The sequence below is a fragment of the Osmerus eperlanus genome, chromosome 11 (assembly GCF_963692335.1).
Source record: "Osmerus eperlanus chromosome 11, fOsmEpe2.1, whole genome shotgun sequence".
Taxonomy (NCBI): domain Eukaryota; kingdom Metazoa; phylum Chordata; class Actinopteri; order Osmeriformes; family Osmeridae; genus Osmerus; species Osmerus eperlanus.
This window is the reverse complement of record NC_085028.1, coordinates 12,758,700-12,773,697: the sequence shown is the minus strand read 5'-3', so window position 1 is coordinate 12,773,697 and position 14,998 is coordinate 12,758,700. Positions and strand designations below refer to the sequence as shown.

General features: G+C 44.3%; 1 protein-coding gene across 1 annotated transcript in view; it reads left to right on the top strand.

Annotated features, from left to right (window-relative positions):
- stard13b (StAR related lipid transfer domain containing 13b) overlaps positions 1-14,998 on the top strand; it is a 41,483-nt gene that overhangs the window by 1,796 nt on the left and 24,689 nt on the right. The window contains exons 2-4 of the mRNA XM_062472740.1: positions 2,601-2,744; positions 3,867-4,019; positions 8,459-8,489. Of these exons, the coding sequence (XP_062328724.1) occupies positions 2,601-2,744; positions 3,867-4,019; positions 8,459-8,489 (328 nt within the window). The remainder of the gene's footprint in view (positions 1-2,600; positions 2,745-3,866; positions 4,020-8,458; positions 8,490-14,998) is intronic.

Genomic DNA, 14,998 nt, shown 5'->3' with positions numbered 1-14,998 from the left:
TGTCATTACATTTAAGCTGAGAGAGATAACAACATACAGTAAAGAGAGGGCAGGTAGGGGAGACTCCAACTCTCTTGATAGTCTTCACTGGAACCATGGCACAATGTTTTTCATAAGTTGTTTGAGAAGAGGGTGGAAAAACGCAGGGAATTCAGGGAACTTTCAAAAGGGAACAGAGAAGTTTCAAAAGCACTATAGGACAGTGAGGCAACCCATCTGGGTGAGATGCCAGAGTTAGATACACACAATGGCAGTGTGCATCTAACACAAGGGGGTGTTAGATGCACACTGAGCCACTGTGAAGCTGACTTGCTGTCCCAATGCCAAGGATTACAGCGATTCAGGATTTTATTGTCAAGGTGCCAGTAGGATAGCAGATATCATGGTTTAAATTGAAGAGAGGAGATATGAGTTGACTATTGAACAATTGATGGTCATTGTCATTGCTCCCAGTCTATTATTGTCCATCAAAATGATCTGGTATAAATCTTCCTCTTCCCCCCCCAAGTTAATATTTTAAGAGAATACCACTTCTAAGAATAATTTGTGCGCTGGCATCGAGGAGCACTCAGTGTAGCTCCTGAAAGTGACCATATGGGGGCACCATCGTTACAGTTGTGCCTTCAGGCTTCCACCCCCTCCTCTCAGATCTCTGTGTTTGGTATGTTTGCTTTTTTCCAAGAAAGCTGCATCGTTCTCTGCTGATCTTGATAACTTCAGTCCACCCTACATGTTTGTAGTCGGAGGGTGTTTTTGTTGTTTAAGACAGGCTAACAGTGCTGACCTATTCCATAGTGTAGCCAGGTAGCCAATGCCCTTTCACATGACAGACTGCAGATGATCGCCCATCCTTCCATGGTGATCTCTGGCACTCTGTGGGTGGCATGGTCTAGGCACTGAGCCCAGAGCCACTTCACTGCTCATTTCCATGTCAAAGAGGAAGTGTTGTGGTTTACAATGTGTCCAATTTGCACTGATAAAGTTACAGTCCTCCCACATTTTGTTTCCCTAGAAGATAACATTAATGCGTTTATCTAGAGGATTGACTCATACCAACCTTGTTGCCATGGTGTGAGGGTTTCTCACAGTCGATGGGGCCAGAGCAAGGATGAGATGAATCCAAGCTACTGTCTTTCTTTGCTTCAAGCCTTCTATGGAATTTGGCTCATTCCGTTTAGTGTCCACATTCCAAACTCACACTTTGTGTGGATGTCACTAGAGAAAAAAGCTATTCTGATTTTGTTTTGGTATACAGTTGTAGTTCCTGCCTTGAAATACACAGGGTATCAGTCTGGGTTTTGCCTGGGGATGAGGGGATTATTCGGACACCTTGAAATAAATACATATGTATACAGCTTGTAAACAAGTTGCTGGCAAATATAAATGCTCGTAAAAGAAGTAATCTTTTCAGCAACTTGATTCAAAGTTTCTCTTAAAATGTCTTAACCAGACCCTTGCAGACTGTGCGGCATAAACACATGTATCCTGATGTCCTAACCAGGAGGCCCTGTGGTCCAGTCAGTGCCAGGAGGCGTAGGAGAGCTTGGAAGCGGCTTTCTCCTCTCTCTGTGACCCCAGACCACCCCCAGCCTTCAGACCCCATGAAAGGTCAGAAGGGGCTAGCTCAGATTTAGGTCATTCCTCTGGGATTGAGGAGAGAGTGGCTTTCCCCTGACGTGGGGGTCAGTCAGCTGACCCTGCATTGGTGATGGAGGGAGGGGCCATCTGGTCTGCTTCTATAGATACACTTCTTGCTTATGACTTAACTGCCTCAAGGTATAAACATTACACCAGTTACCATATAGGGCTCTAGCCTGCCTATAGTGACCAGGATTATTCTCAGCGGCTCACCTATCAGCACAATAGGTCCACTAATAGAGATGATGTCCTTCAATAGGATGATTGTGTTTGAATAAGCGTAAGCTTTGATGCGGAAAGTAGCAAGTGCTTGGGGCCGGGGGTTTCAACAGTCACATTTAGAAACGAATGCCAGTTAATTCTGGGAAATGGATGAAAGGCCTTGTTGATATCATTTCTGTACGTCTATGTAAGTCCATGTACATAAACACACATACACACTCACAAACTCACACATAAACACCACTATTATAGTTCTTCCTTCCCAACACACTCCTCCGATAATGGGGCGACCAACCATGACATAATTTATGTCTTGGTGACTGAGACGCTTCCTGCTAATTTATGAGGTGAATGTTCAGATCCTTAAACACAGCTCACGTCTGTGTGGATGCTCTATTTATCTCCTGAGCAGACTGGGGGGCAGGGAGTACCAACGTGCTGTGCATGGCACACATGCCTGGAGTCCCCTCCTTTTGTGTTTCTATGGCACCACGGGCAGCAGGTGAAGCTATCACATTTCCGTCTGTGGCCGCAGAGCTGTTTTGGTGTCCGCTATTTGTAACGCACTTCACTGCTTTGGTTGACCAACTCTAAAGATTAAACTATAATCAGTCTGACAGTCGAAACCTTTGAATGCTCAGTGCTCCAGACATATTGACACAGACCATTTCTGTACAGTAAAACCTAAACAACTTATTATCCTTCTATGCAGTAGTAAAACACCTGACTTTCCTCTACAGGAGTGTCCAGCTGTCCAGTCCCCCTGGTCTGAGTGTGTGAAACAGCTGATGAGCAAACTGGACCAGCTCCACCTGGACATAGAGGATGCCCTAAGCACTAGCCCCTCCCCCTCGGGCACGCCCGGCACCGCCCGCAAGCTGCAGGTGAGGAACGCAGGCATCATCTCTCACATACGGGAGCAATGGCTGATGGGTTATTATTATTGGATGCATTCTGAATACAGAAATTGCGATATATGCCATGTATAAACTGAAAGAGAAACAGCCTGTTTTAGAAGAACAAATATTATTATGTACTCATTATTGATGCATATGGTTTGACTCCCATTTCAAAGCAGATATTTTGCCTTTTGTCTCTCTGTAATCAATTAGCTATGCTTGTGAACAAAAATCTGGATGGATTATTGGATCACTCATGCAACAGGTGTTGCAGGATTGTAAGTCAGTTAGGCCCACAGTGTGCTATACAGTACAGACACACACACTCAACTAAGCACCTGGATTTAACCAGAAAAGGCACAATAAGACCACAAAGCTAGGGTTTGTGAAGGTTTTTAGCCAGACGAGTAGCGGTGAGAGAAGTTATAAGAGAGTGATGACTGTCTGTGAACTATGGACTCTGTGTTTGAGTCTGTGTCTTTGAGTCTGCTAGTCTGACAACGGAGACACACGGCGTCCATTTTATGACGTGAGACTCCATGTGATGCTGTAGTTGGAGCTGCAGTCTGGGTGGGATCGCGTGGCAGAGACAGACAGTCATTGTGTTCGGGCTCTTACTACTGGGATCCCATTCTGTTCCTACAAGACTCCAGTCATGGTGAATGTATTATGAAATACCCCACCACAGCCGTAGGGAACAAAACTGTCCTTTTTGGGTTCACATGTGGGAGAGAGTCTGTGTGTGTATCGGGACACTTAGAATGTTGTGTGGAAGTGGCTGTTGGTATGATTTAGTCCATTAGGAATGGTTAGCCTCCAGCCATTGGCCCAGCTATTCAAGGCATTCAGTAGAACTGCTTTAACTAATGACAAACGATCAGAGGAGACGAAACGACTATACTGCCATGTTAGACAAGGTCACACTCTTCGTCTTTTCAAAGGACGAATACACACATGCGGTACAGGCTTTCTGGTCTCACAGAATCGAAAGTTAGAGTTTGACCCCATCCTCTGGTTTTACTCTAGCCACCACACATCTTCCCTCCAAATTCCTCTCCCCTGCAGAATGAGAGAGAGACGGTGTTGATTGTTGTTCTGCTGTTTTAGTGCCCGGCTGCTTCGAGGAGTGCCGTAAACCAGTCTCCTACCGACAACAATATCCTGTATAGAGCCGTCGGAGCAGAATGCCTGAGCCAAGGCAGGTCCTCCGCTCCTTGTAACACATCCATCGGACTGAGAGCAAATACCAAGAAGACAGCGGTAAGCTCCTCTTAGACTCTTATGTGTTTCCAAGCTCACCCATAACTGTTTTACTCTGTCTGGGTCCTCGTGAAACTCAGAACCAGGGTCTGTGCAGCAGTCTAGCTTTCCCAGACCACTGTCCTCATGCTGGGAAAACCTTTGGTTTGTTGGAGTAAGGACTCATTTCTGAGGGAACATCTTTTGCTTGGGGCTTGTGGGTTTGGATGACTGCCTTGGCCAGCTATACACTTGTCTTCTGTGCCACTGAAAGTCATTTGAATTTTCTCCCCAGTAATTCTTTGATGTTACAGATGTTTCAAGTTAAAAGGAAATACCAGCTGAAGGATGAGGACCATTTACAGACATTTTTCTTAAACCCCTAATTTATTTATTAAAGTTTCTGTTTGTATACAATATATTATATTTGTATCTACAATATATTAAAATCTACTTAATAATTAAGAGAACATCAATATGTTTGAAATTAGGTATTTAATGTTAAATACTTCATATTTAAATCTCCGATCAACACACATGCTAAGTGTATTCATTATGTGTGAAAAGTGAAAAGCTAAGCACCCAGTGACTGTGTAGGTCGGTGATGTATCACTAGCTGTGCAGTAGGCATATCCTTCTTGCTAGTACCTTGGTAAATATTTGAGGTTTATATTAGAGTTGGCGCCAACATTCTCCAACAAAGATTCTGAAGCTCAGATGAACTAAATGAATAAATCTCACTAGGAATGGACAGGCGAGACATTTTGTATTTGGGCTCAGGTGAAAGCCTAAGCCTGGGTTTTGTATGTCTGGGTTTTACATGGTAATTAATGGGAGAGCTACTGCTACCTAAACGGTGAACTAGGCCTTTAGTCTGTTTGACCTGTTTTCTGTCTGTTGTTTGCAGCTATGGGGTGCCAGGCATGTTTTCTAATTGATGTGACAAACCCATGCTAACAGCTCTTGGCAGGATCAGAGCAGACAGGAGGATAATTCTATTAAACTTGGTGGGTACTTTGTGCACTCCAGGTGCAGTTGTTGAGGGAAAAGGAAAGGATAAGCAGCTCAGCCAGACAGGGGGAGATTACAGCCCAAGCAGGGCTCATGAGGGGGGATTTGTTCTGTGGCTGGAAAGGTTAAGCTGAAGTTAGTGCAGTGGTCGAAGTTCTCCTAGAAAAGTGCCAACATGCCGACGGGGGTCAGTCTAGCGAGGTGTGGTGTGGATAAGAGGAAGCTTTGAAGCGGTGAGGAGAAAGTGCTTGGGTCAGAGTCAGCTCTCTTTGTCTTGGGCTCTGCCAGCATCTGCTCTGGCTCTTACATAAACGCTGTGCGAAACTTCTTGCAGCGAGGGGTAGGAATGTGATGATGGTCTGAGCTGCTGTCAAGGGGCCGGAGAATTGAAGATGTGACCTAATGCTGTCTGTCGTATGATTGGCTAGTCAACTATGACTTGAGCAGGAGGGCAGCTTTTTTGGGGAAGCAAAACTGGTACCTTTTGACCCCTCTGTTTCTGTGTGGTCTGAAAAGCACGTGTTATATTCACCTCCCTGTATGTCACATAATAGAGATTATATGTAAATAGATTAAATGTCCAGACAAAGAATATTCCAGACTGTTCAATAATCTTCACAGGTTCAGAGACCCTCTGGTCTTTTTTCTTTAATAATAGATTAAATGTGGGGACTGGTACAGTATGATAGAGCTTGTCATGTTGGCACAGAGAATCTTCCATCCCCCAGGCAGAAGAGTGTGATGTTTCTGAACACCTAGACGTCCTGCTGTAAAAAGCGATGCAATAAACTGTCACCATATTTCAGCCCAATAGAAAAAGCCTGGCGTTCTGCCTAGAATCAATAAGAAACTCCTCTGTAGTCCAGGGGGTATATCTTATGTAAGAATAGGAATATAATTTGGATTCTTGATAGAATTGATATCAAAAATGTATTGTGAAAAGTCATCAAACACTGAGTACGCATGTAAAGTCATTGATACATGATGCTATTGTATCCAACACATCATATTTATCTGATAAATAAGTAATAAGGCTGTTACTGAAACTCATAGCTGAGGGCTATGTTCTCAACATGCTACCTACACCTGTGCTGAATGTGAGAGATCCATGCCTGCTGGAATGCTGTAGAGCTCCCATGCTGCTGGGGTCCTGTGTGCCTGGACATGACTAACCCTAAGCCTCTCCTCTCCTCCGCTGCATTCCTCCACTGCCCTCCACACTTCACACTTCACAAACCAGCTAGCTTGCCTCTCACCACTGTGCCTGGGTGGAGGTGACTTGGGCGATGTGCTGTACATACTTTGTATGTCAATGAGCCCTCAGCATGTTTTTCTACAAAGGGTCAAAAATGCAGGCAACTTGTTCGTGATGGAATGTATTTTCCATACATTAGGTTGCATTGACGAGCAGCTAAACACAGAGAGGATTCTTCCTCCTGAGCAAGTTGAATAAAGGAGGGAGATGGATGAGGCTCCTGAGACCACATCTGGCCGTGCTCGCAGCTTTTGGGTCACTTTGAAAACCAGCACCCAGAGCTCCTACTTTTCTCTCTCATGTTAAAACTAGAAGAAAAAGTAAGGCAACTTTCCCAGGGACTGAAAGAGGAAGTTTTAGACTCTCTTTTGCAACCAAGAACAAAAGTCACTGAAATGCTCACTCAAATTAAATCGGGTGAAAATTAGATTGCACCATAGTTCTGGGTTGGGGAGAACAGCACAACTGAGGCAGAGAGAACCACAGGAAGTAGACCTCCCCTGCTAGCTCAACCACATAACCTCATCTGCTTTGTAGGGACACATCCATCATGCTGCTGGCCTGCACCAGAAATTTGATCTGGCTATAGAACATTGGAAATGCATGAAGGTTTTTTCGCCACTGTGAACAAATTTGATTTGGCCGCAGATGCCAAAAGAAACATAATAAAATATTTTTGAGGTCACCTCAGACCTTAGTGAAATGCATGCTGGGGGATTATGCAATAGCATCTAAAAGTGTGACCCTTGTAAAACATCTTACCACACGCAACATGTGCTTTGATCCAAGACACATAGTCTCACCAGTTCTGTCAACTACTCGGACCTGTCCTCTCATCAGCCTGTTCAATCCAGAGTGGGATGTCATTGTGATAGGAGAGCAGGACAGCTATCACTCACTGCTGCAGACCTGTCACCTCACATTAACATGATCATGTAGATAGGGTTTGGCTCCCACAGACAACAGACCTGACAGAGATGTTGCTCTCTTGCATGGAAGCGTGACCAGTGATCTGGACAGAACTGGGAGCTGAAAGTGGGGCATGTCAGAAAATCAGCTTTTATGAACTAGTCCCTCAACTAGTTAATAGTTGAGGGAGAGTGATGTTTGATGTCTTTGAAACAGTGTCAAAAATGGCTCCCTAAACTCTCTACTGTGGCCAAGCTTGGCCCACAAATTTTTGTAGGTTTATTTTTGCATGTGGGTCAGACTCTACTCAGTGGAGACAGAGTTATTAGGTCTAGTCATATTAACACACCATGCCACTCATATATTGCCCCATTTCGCTAAGCAAAAGGTAGCAATATGAGATTATGAGACTTGTAATATTTGTTGAGATGACAATGTACAATGTCTACATTACTAACCCTGCAGTGAAAGTCTATGACCTAACATGTGCCGAATGTTATGAAATTCTACCCTGCTATGCTAGATCTCACAGTCAACAGGCACGGAAATTCGTGACAACATAAATCGTTTTTAAAGGCCCTACAGCATAGTCGCAAAGTGATACCTCTATAATATCACTCAAGCCAAGGGGTCCCTGGTACTGATAGATAATTCCTTCTGCCACGACAACACTGTGGAACAGCCACCAGTTTTCATGACCTCAATAAAGCAAGAAAAACATAGCTGTAGCATTTATTCGTTTTATAGTGAGAAGATTAGGCACTGTTCAAAAAAGTGTTGGTTGATTTATTTACTTTTCAAGGAGATTTGGAAGTTGTATTGGGATTGAACCAGCAAACCCACTTTACTTTTCAAGGACATTTGGAAGATGTATTAGGATTAAACCTGCAAACCCACTTTGGAATCTCCTAACCATAGCAAATGTCTAGTCTGAGAGGTTTGTAGGGTTGGGAAATATACTTGCTGGGCTGTTGGATGTCGAAAATGTGGAGACAAAACAAACAAACCAGAGTCTAAATCTGTGCTCAGGAGAAGAGAGTCAGAGAGGGAAAGAGATGGGTGAAAGAGAGAGATTTTAGACAATGACCATGATACAGGCCTCAAACAGTAGATTTTGACTGAGGGGTAAGATGTCAAACTGACCGTGTATTACAGGTCCTACAGTAGGTATGTTGTACCTTAAACCTTTCAGCCCTGTATCCTTTAGTCCTGCATCTGACTTCCCTTTTTCTCTCTCATATGTCTCCATCACCTTGTGATAGTTCTTTGTTTTTCTCTCTTGTAGATGTCCAGTAAGATGACCAATGATGGAGCAGGTAAGACATTTTAGTACTTTTACAACAAGCTGAGTTCACACTCGGGCTGAAGGGACCAGATCAGAGGACATGTCTATTTTCCACAATCAGATGATGGTAAACTGTACATTCTCAAGACAAGCCTTGGGATCTGTGCTGGATTGCAGCATGCAGTGCAACCGTAATATCTGAGGTAGAGCTTGCCCTCCTTGCTGGGTGAGCCAGAGAGCTGCGGCCTGCAGGGTGGCATAGCTGTGGCCTCAAACAATGTGAGGGGGAGAGTTATGGGCACAGGTGTCTGTGGCTAACACCCAGCCAGTGTCTAGAGAATGTCCAAGCACACAGGCTCTTATTTTAAAGGCCTATTTATACTGGTTGCTCTGCGCGACACATTTAAAATTAGGAGGCATGCCAGATCATTGTTGTTTTGCCGAGGGGAAATATTTGGCCCAGCGTGATGAGGCTCTGGGGGCAGCTGGAGGATTTGGGGGGGAGGCCATTTTGGGCTCCAGTTGCACTCTCACATGACCTCTGCTGTGTATGGTGGTACCTAACAAATGTACATTATGGTCTGGAAACATTCCAGCCACTTCACTGAATTATATGGTCTGCTGTTTGGTCTCTGTTTGAATGATTTACGATGTGCTCCATGATTGATCGCTGGTCTTACCTAGGGTAATTGTTGGAAACCCTGAGAGGGATTTTGTTAGCTTTTAAAAGGTTGATGACTTCAGCTAAAGCTTGTCACCACCACAGAGCCAGTATCCTTATTGGCATTTGTGTCATGAGGCATTTCTCCTGTGAGTTTCTGTATTCTCTTTGTTAATAGCAGGCAGTATTTTTAGCCACATGGCTCTTGACATGCTATTTCCCTTTCTGAAATGGACCAGACCAATGTCAGTGTCAACATTATTTGGTCATAACCAATGGTAGGAGCAGTTACTGTCCATGTGTTTTGAATTGGGATACTGCAAGGATAATAACCATGAAGATTGTGATGCTGTAAAGACCAAGCTGGCAACGTTTCAGGCACATGAGGTATAATATTCCCAGTTCATATTTTACTGCTGCACCTAAGAGACTGTATGAGGTCATACTACAGTAGTCCAGATGGTCTGCAGACTTCACCTCATTATGATGACGCTATCCAGGAGAGCACATTCCGTGGGTCCAGTGATTAAAAGCCTTGGCACTTTATTCAAGCAATATGCAGTGCCTCCGTATAGTCACCTCTCTCTCTCTCTCTCTCTCTCTCTCTCTCTCTCTCTCTCTCTCTCTCTCTCTCTCTCTCTCTCTCTCTCTCTCTCTCTCTCTCTCTCTCTCTCTCTCTCTCTCTCTCTCTCTCTCTCTCTCTCTGTCTCTCTCACTCTCTGTCTCTCCCTCTCTCTCACACACACACATACACACACACAGGCTAAAAATGTTGAATCACATGTGGAACACCTATATATTTAATAAATGAGTAATATGATCACAAAACCCCTCCATTGGTATGTCAATCCTTATTCAGCATAAGGGCCATGTGACTCAATACTACGCCTCTTGTCCTGTCAGAGGAAGGTGTTACGGCATGCATTCCTATTGAAAGACCCTCGCCTTTCTATTCACAACTTGGATGCTTGTGAATATTCATTATTTGAACCACAAGCTGTATGTGTGTCTCATGACCATTCCACTGCACATTGATTATCCACACTTCTCCACTGGGGAGGTTGAGACTGATCTGAACGTAGCTGGAAAAGAGTCTGGGCTCTCACTGTGTGTCCTCTATGTTCTTCACATGGAAAAAAAGGAAACTTCATGGAAAAAAACTGTGGACCTTTTGGCCCACTTGAGTCTTCCTCGTTTATTTTCCCTGACACAGAAACAGACCTCAACAACCCCGTCCTGATACCACTTATAGACTCAGTGAGTATTTGGTTTGTTTTAGGAATAGGGGAAAAAAAGCTTTTAGAACATTTACTAACATCATACAAGTGTGTAAATGCTGCATGATGAGGCCTACCATATCATATTTATCAGTGTATTTGTATGCGTGTCTGGTTAACTTGATCTCTGTGGAAAACAAACTCCCTTTTGGTCTGTGGCGTGGCACTGTGGGGATGCATCCATTTTCCCACATCCCCAATATGCTGAGAGCAGACAGGGATGTTCATCTGTATAAAACCGGCTGTGTTTTAAAGAACATTCATCAACGTGCTAATGAATCAGAGGCAATACAGCAGACAGCTCTGTATGAACTGGTCTCCAAGTATCTGTCTTGATGGTAGAAACTGTTCCAATGACTGTGTCTGTGTTGACTGCTAATGCAGACTGTCAGAGGAGCTAGCTGTTGAAGAAACTACTATAGCAGACTAGTCTATATTATTCTCAACAGACCCAGTAGAGACTGCAATATACTGTCAAACTGTTGAAAAAATGACAGGGAGAGAGAGGGAAAGAGAAGTAGTTAGCAGTTGCTTTCTTAGCAAACAGCAGTTACGCTTAGCTGAAGTGTCCTTCAAATGTCAACTTTAACTTGCACGGTTAATAAAGGGCTGGGTGCTTTGTTATGATAAACATCACCTTGCCAGACCTCCAGTCTCAGGGAGGATGACACAACTGAGGTCTAAACACAACCATGCCCCAGAACTGTCAGGCAAATGCTGTCCACTCCAGTCCTTGGTTCTTAGACTTGGCATGCACACAGACAGCAGACATTAAGAGAGCCTCTCTTTGAATTTACAGTATTATCTATGCTGATGACTTGACTGAGGGATTCTAAAGCCACTTTAAATGTAGAAATAAAAGAGATTCTCTGGAAGGTTTTCTTTCCTAAATTCTCTGTCCCCTGCACCTCAGAGGGAAGGACAGCTGGAGAAGTTCTTCCAAAACCTGGCTTACTTCCCTGTCCAGACAAGGAAAGAGGTTTATAAATAATTGTCTGACAGAGCCAGCTCTCTTTCTTTAATTCATTTCCTCTCTTTCTTTTAAATGTGATAGATGCTAAGCATAAGACTCCCCCTAGTTGTAAATAGTAAAGTACTCGTCTACATATGATTTCACTCCTGATAGCTCTTTCAGTGAAGTGTTTTTCTACAGCAAATTGAAGTGTTACCAAAGCATTTTTTTAAATCTAATTATTTCAACCTACTTGGATTTCATGTTTACACCTGATATTTTTTGTCATTTAGCAGACGCTCTTGTCCAGAGCGACTTCCAGTAAGTACAGGGACATTCCCCCTGAAGCAAGTAGGGTGAAGTGCCTTGCCCAAGGACACAACGTCATTTGGCACGGCTGGGAATCGAACTAGCAACCTTCAGATTACTAGCCCGACTCCCTCACCGCTCAGCCATCTGACTCCTGATATACTATACTGGACTGTATGAGTGTCTCATCATCAGTTTGTGCCTCACGGAACCATTACAAAACCACTAGATTTTAAAATAACGGTCCTACACAGTTTGATTTTAGCCAAGCCTTTTCACAGAGCCTCCCACAGTATGGTCAATGACACAGCATTCATCTCCCTATGAAACAGCTCCTTTGTTGGTCTGTTGGAGTACATACAGTACTGTAAATCTCCTTCCCAATCACTCCCAGTGACACACCAGTCGCAACTTTATACAATGCTATTATATAACGTCCAAGACTGGAAATGTATTCCAACATAGTAGTTTTCCTGTGTGGTTTGGTTCCTCCAGCCCTCCTCAGCTGTTGCCCTAGACCCAGCCTTCTCGCTCACTTGGGGTCATTGGTTTTCAGGGGCCATGGCTTGTGACCCTGGCAGTTGTAACCTCTCCCTGCTGTAACTAAAGGCCAATCTCAGGCTGTCTATATGTCTTGTATGCATCAGAATAGTGTGTTCTTCCCCTGATAATGAGCAGGAGGCAGTACAAAGCTGGCAGGTTGGTCCAGAACTCAGCTGCCACAGTAAAAGAGTGGCAGGATTTAGTCAGGAAAGTAATGAGGCAGGAAGGCCACCAATGCTTCAGGGAACTACAATAGCTATGCCTACACAGCCTGCACACCGCACAGGCCTCTCCTGCTTATCAGGTGATCACTGTGACGGTGTTCGTACTCAGTCTAGTGTACTTTGTGCACAGACTATGAAAAGACTAGTGCCAGCTACTCTCTTCTCTCCAGGGCAGTCCTGTCTATAGCCAGCTACCCTCTCCTCTCTGGCCCCTGTTTGGCTGGGCTGTGGGGCTCGGTTCACACTGACACACTGTGTACTTCTGCACTGAAGCAGGGCCGTGAGGAGACATGCTGCTGGAGATTTTACACAGCCCTCTGCTTCCACCTGTATCTAGATAAAGACTCAAAACAGTCATCAAAAGCCAACCCAGTGTCTTGAGGCAGTGTACCGGTATTCTGCCTTCTTGTGGTTTTCAGAGGTGATTAAACAATTTGGCTCGGTAATCAAAGCCCAATCGAAGATAGAGCCAGAACAGACTTCCTGCCTCTGGTTGAGGAACAGCAGGGCCCAATAAGGCATGTTTTCTTACAAAGATAATGTATCCAACTTAAAGACCAACACGGTCTGCCTGGTGGAATATCCGGCTGTATGAAAGATTCAGCAGTATACAGGCTGATATTTCATTGAATTCTTACATTTGCATGTGAACATGTTACAATGTTTATAACAAATCCAAAAGTCTCTGTCAGCAGTCTGTGTCAACTTCATTTCAAAAGAACCCGACAGAAATACGACTGTCATTAGGGTATTAGCAGTCCCATAAGGAGTTGAGAGAGACAGCATGAGGCACCTCTGTCCTCTAAGTAGACAGACTCAATGGGCTGCTTTATGGACTGGGTCCTACAGAGCTCTGCTACAGTATGCATGACACTCCTCTTCCCCAACCCCATAATCTAAACCCTCACAAGCACCACATCTGTAAGTCCTCTAAACCTTCACATATTCCACATGTGTAGGCTCTCTGAATGTATGGTCAGGACATTTATAGCTCATGCCTGAGATGCTGGGCCCAGGAGGAGGGTAGAGGGGGAGAGAAGTAGAGGAGAGGAGATGGGGAGGAGAGGTGGAGAATAGGAGATGAGGAGAGGAGGGAGATGAGAGGAGAGGGAGGAAAGCAGGAGAAGAGAGGAGGGAAAGGAGCAGAGAAGAAGAGGAGCGGGGGGAGAGGGGAAGGAGTAGAAGTTAGAGAGGGGGAAGGGGAGGTGGCCCATGCAGTGTTTCCATACACTGAGAAGTGTAATCCCCCAGACCATTCAGGGGCCTGGAGAGGGACCTCCCGGCCAACACCATCATCCAATGAGAAAGGAGACGTTCGTTTATCCACATCTGGGATTTTCCCACCACAGTGAACGGAACAACATTCCACATCAGTCACCAGACACAAGTAATACACACACACACACACATATATATATACACACACACACACACACACACTTAACAATCATGTAAACATGGAATGGAATTCTTACTGAGTACCCAAACGGAGTACAGACTAAAGGGCTAAACCAGTTCTCAGAAAAGTATTCAGTGTGTCGGGGAAATTAGTACTTTCTAAATCTATCCTAAACAAGGAGTGAGTCAGCAAATACGAGTTAGGGCAAATGGGAGTTTTTGATGATGATGAAATGTCTGCTCCTTGTATCAAATAATACTACCTCTTAATCTCTGCCAGATTTAGAGGTCTAGCCATAATAATCTCCACAAGGATGGCAGTACTTTTTTACTATGGGGGGGGGGGGGGGGGAGTGAGGAGGAGGAATCGTGGGTGCTTTGATACATCCAGAGTTCAGCATCAGTCATAGAAGTCCCTCCAGAACCTTCCCTCTCTAAGGCTGGTGGAGGTCGCAGAGTGTAGCAGGTGTCCCTCAGGATTCACAGCTCATCTCAGTCATTACGACACAAGAGACGGACAACCCTGGCGTGCCTCACATTCTTCCATACCATTTCCTTACCCTGTCTTGTCAATGAGGAATTTAGATGACCATGAAAACATTATTGATCCAATTCATTGTGATCATTTATTAGACATTATTAGTCTGTCAGTGTAGCTGACAACAGCACTATGTGCGTCAGGGGTGAGGGGCTCACAGGGCCAGACAGAGCACATCCTCTGGCCCCTTGCTCCCCTCCCCCAATCATGTCCACTGATACTGTGGCCTTTGCTACCCAGGAGACTCAGTCATGTGACCCCGCAATATAAATCAGACTCTGCTGGAGAGGATGTGATCTCTCTGTTGAAATGAAGTAATGTTCGCATTGCTGTAAAGAGAACACATAGGTTCATTAAGGAAACTGTCAGTCTTTATCTAGTTATGTGTTGAGACAGAGTCTGAATGAGAGAATGCTCATTAGTATTATAATCCTTGCTGGGAAGAAAAGGAATTAACATTGCTGGTTTGATGTTACACATACGCCTAGGCACAATTATGTGTGATGATCTACTATTGGTGTAATTAACTTTTTTTTACTGGACTGTTTGATACAATTAAGAAGCTTTACTATACCTCTCAAAGGACATAAATATTGAATTCGATTTTGTTCTGCTTCATTATTGGCCTCAAAGGTACC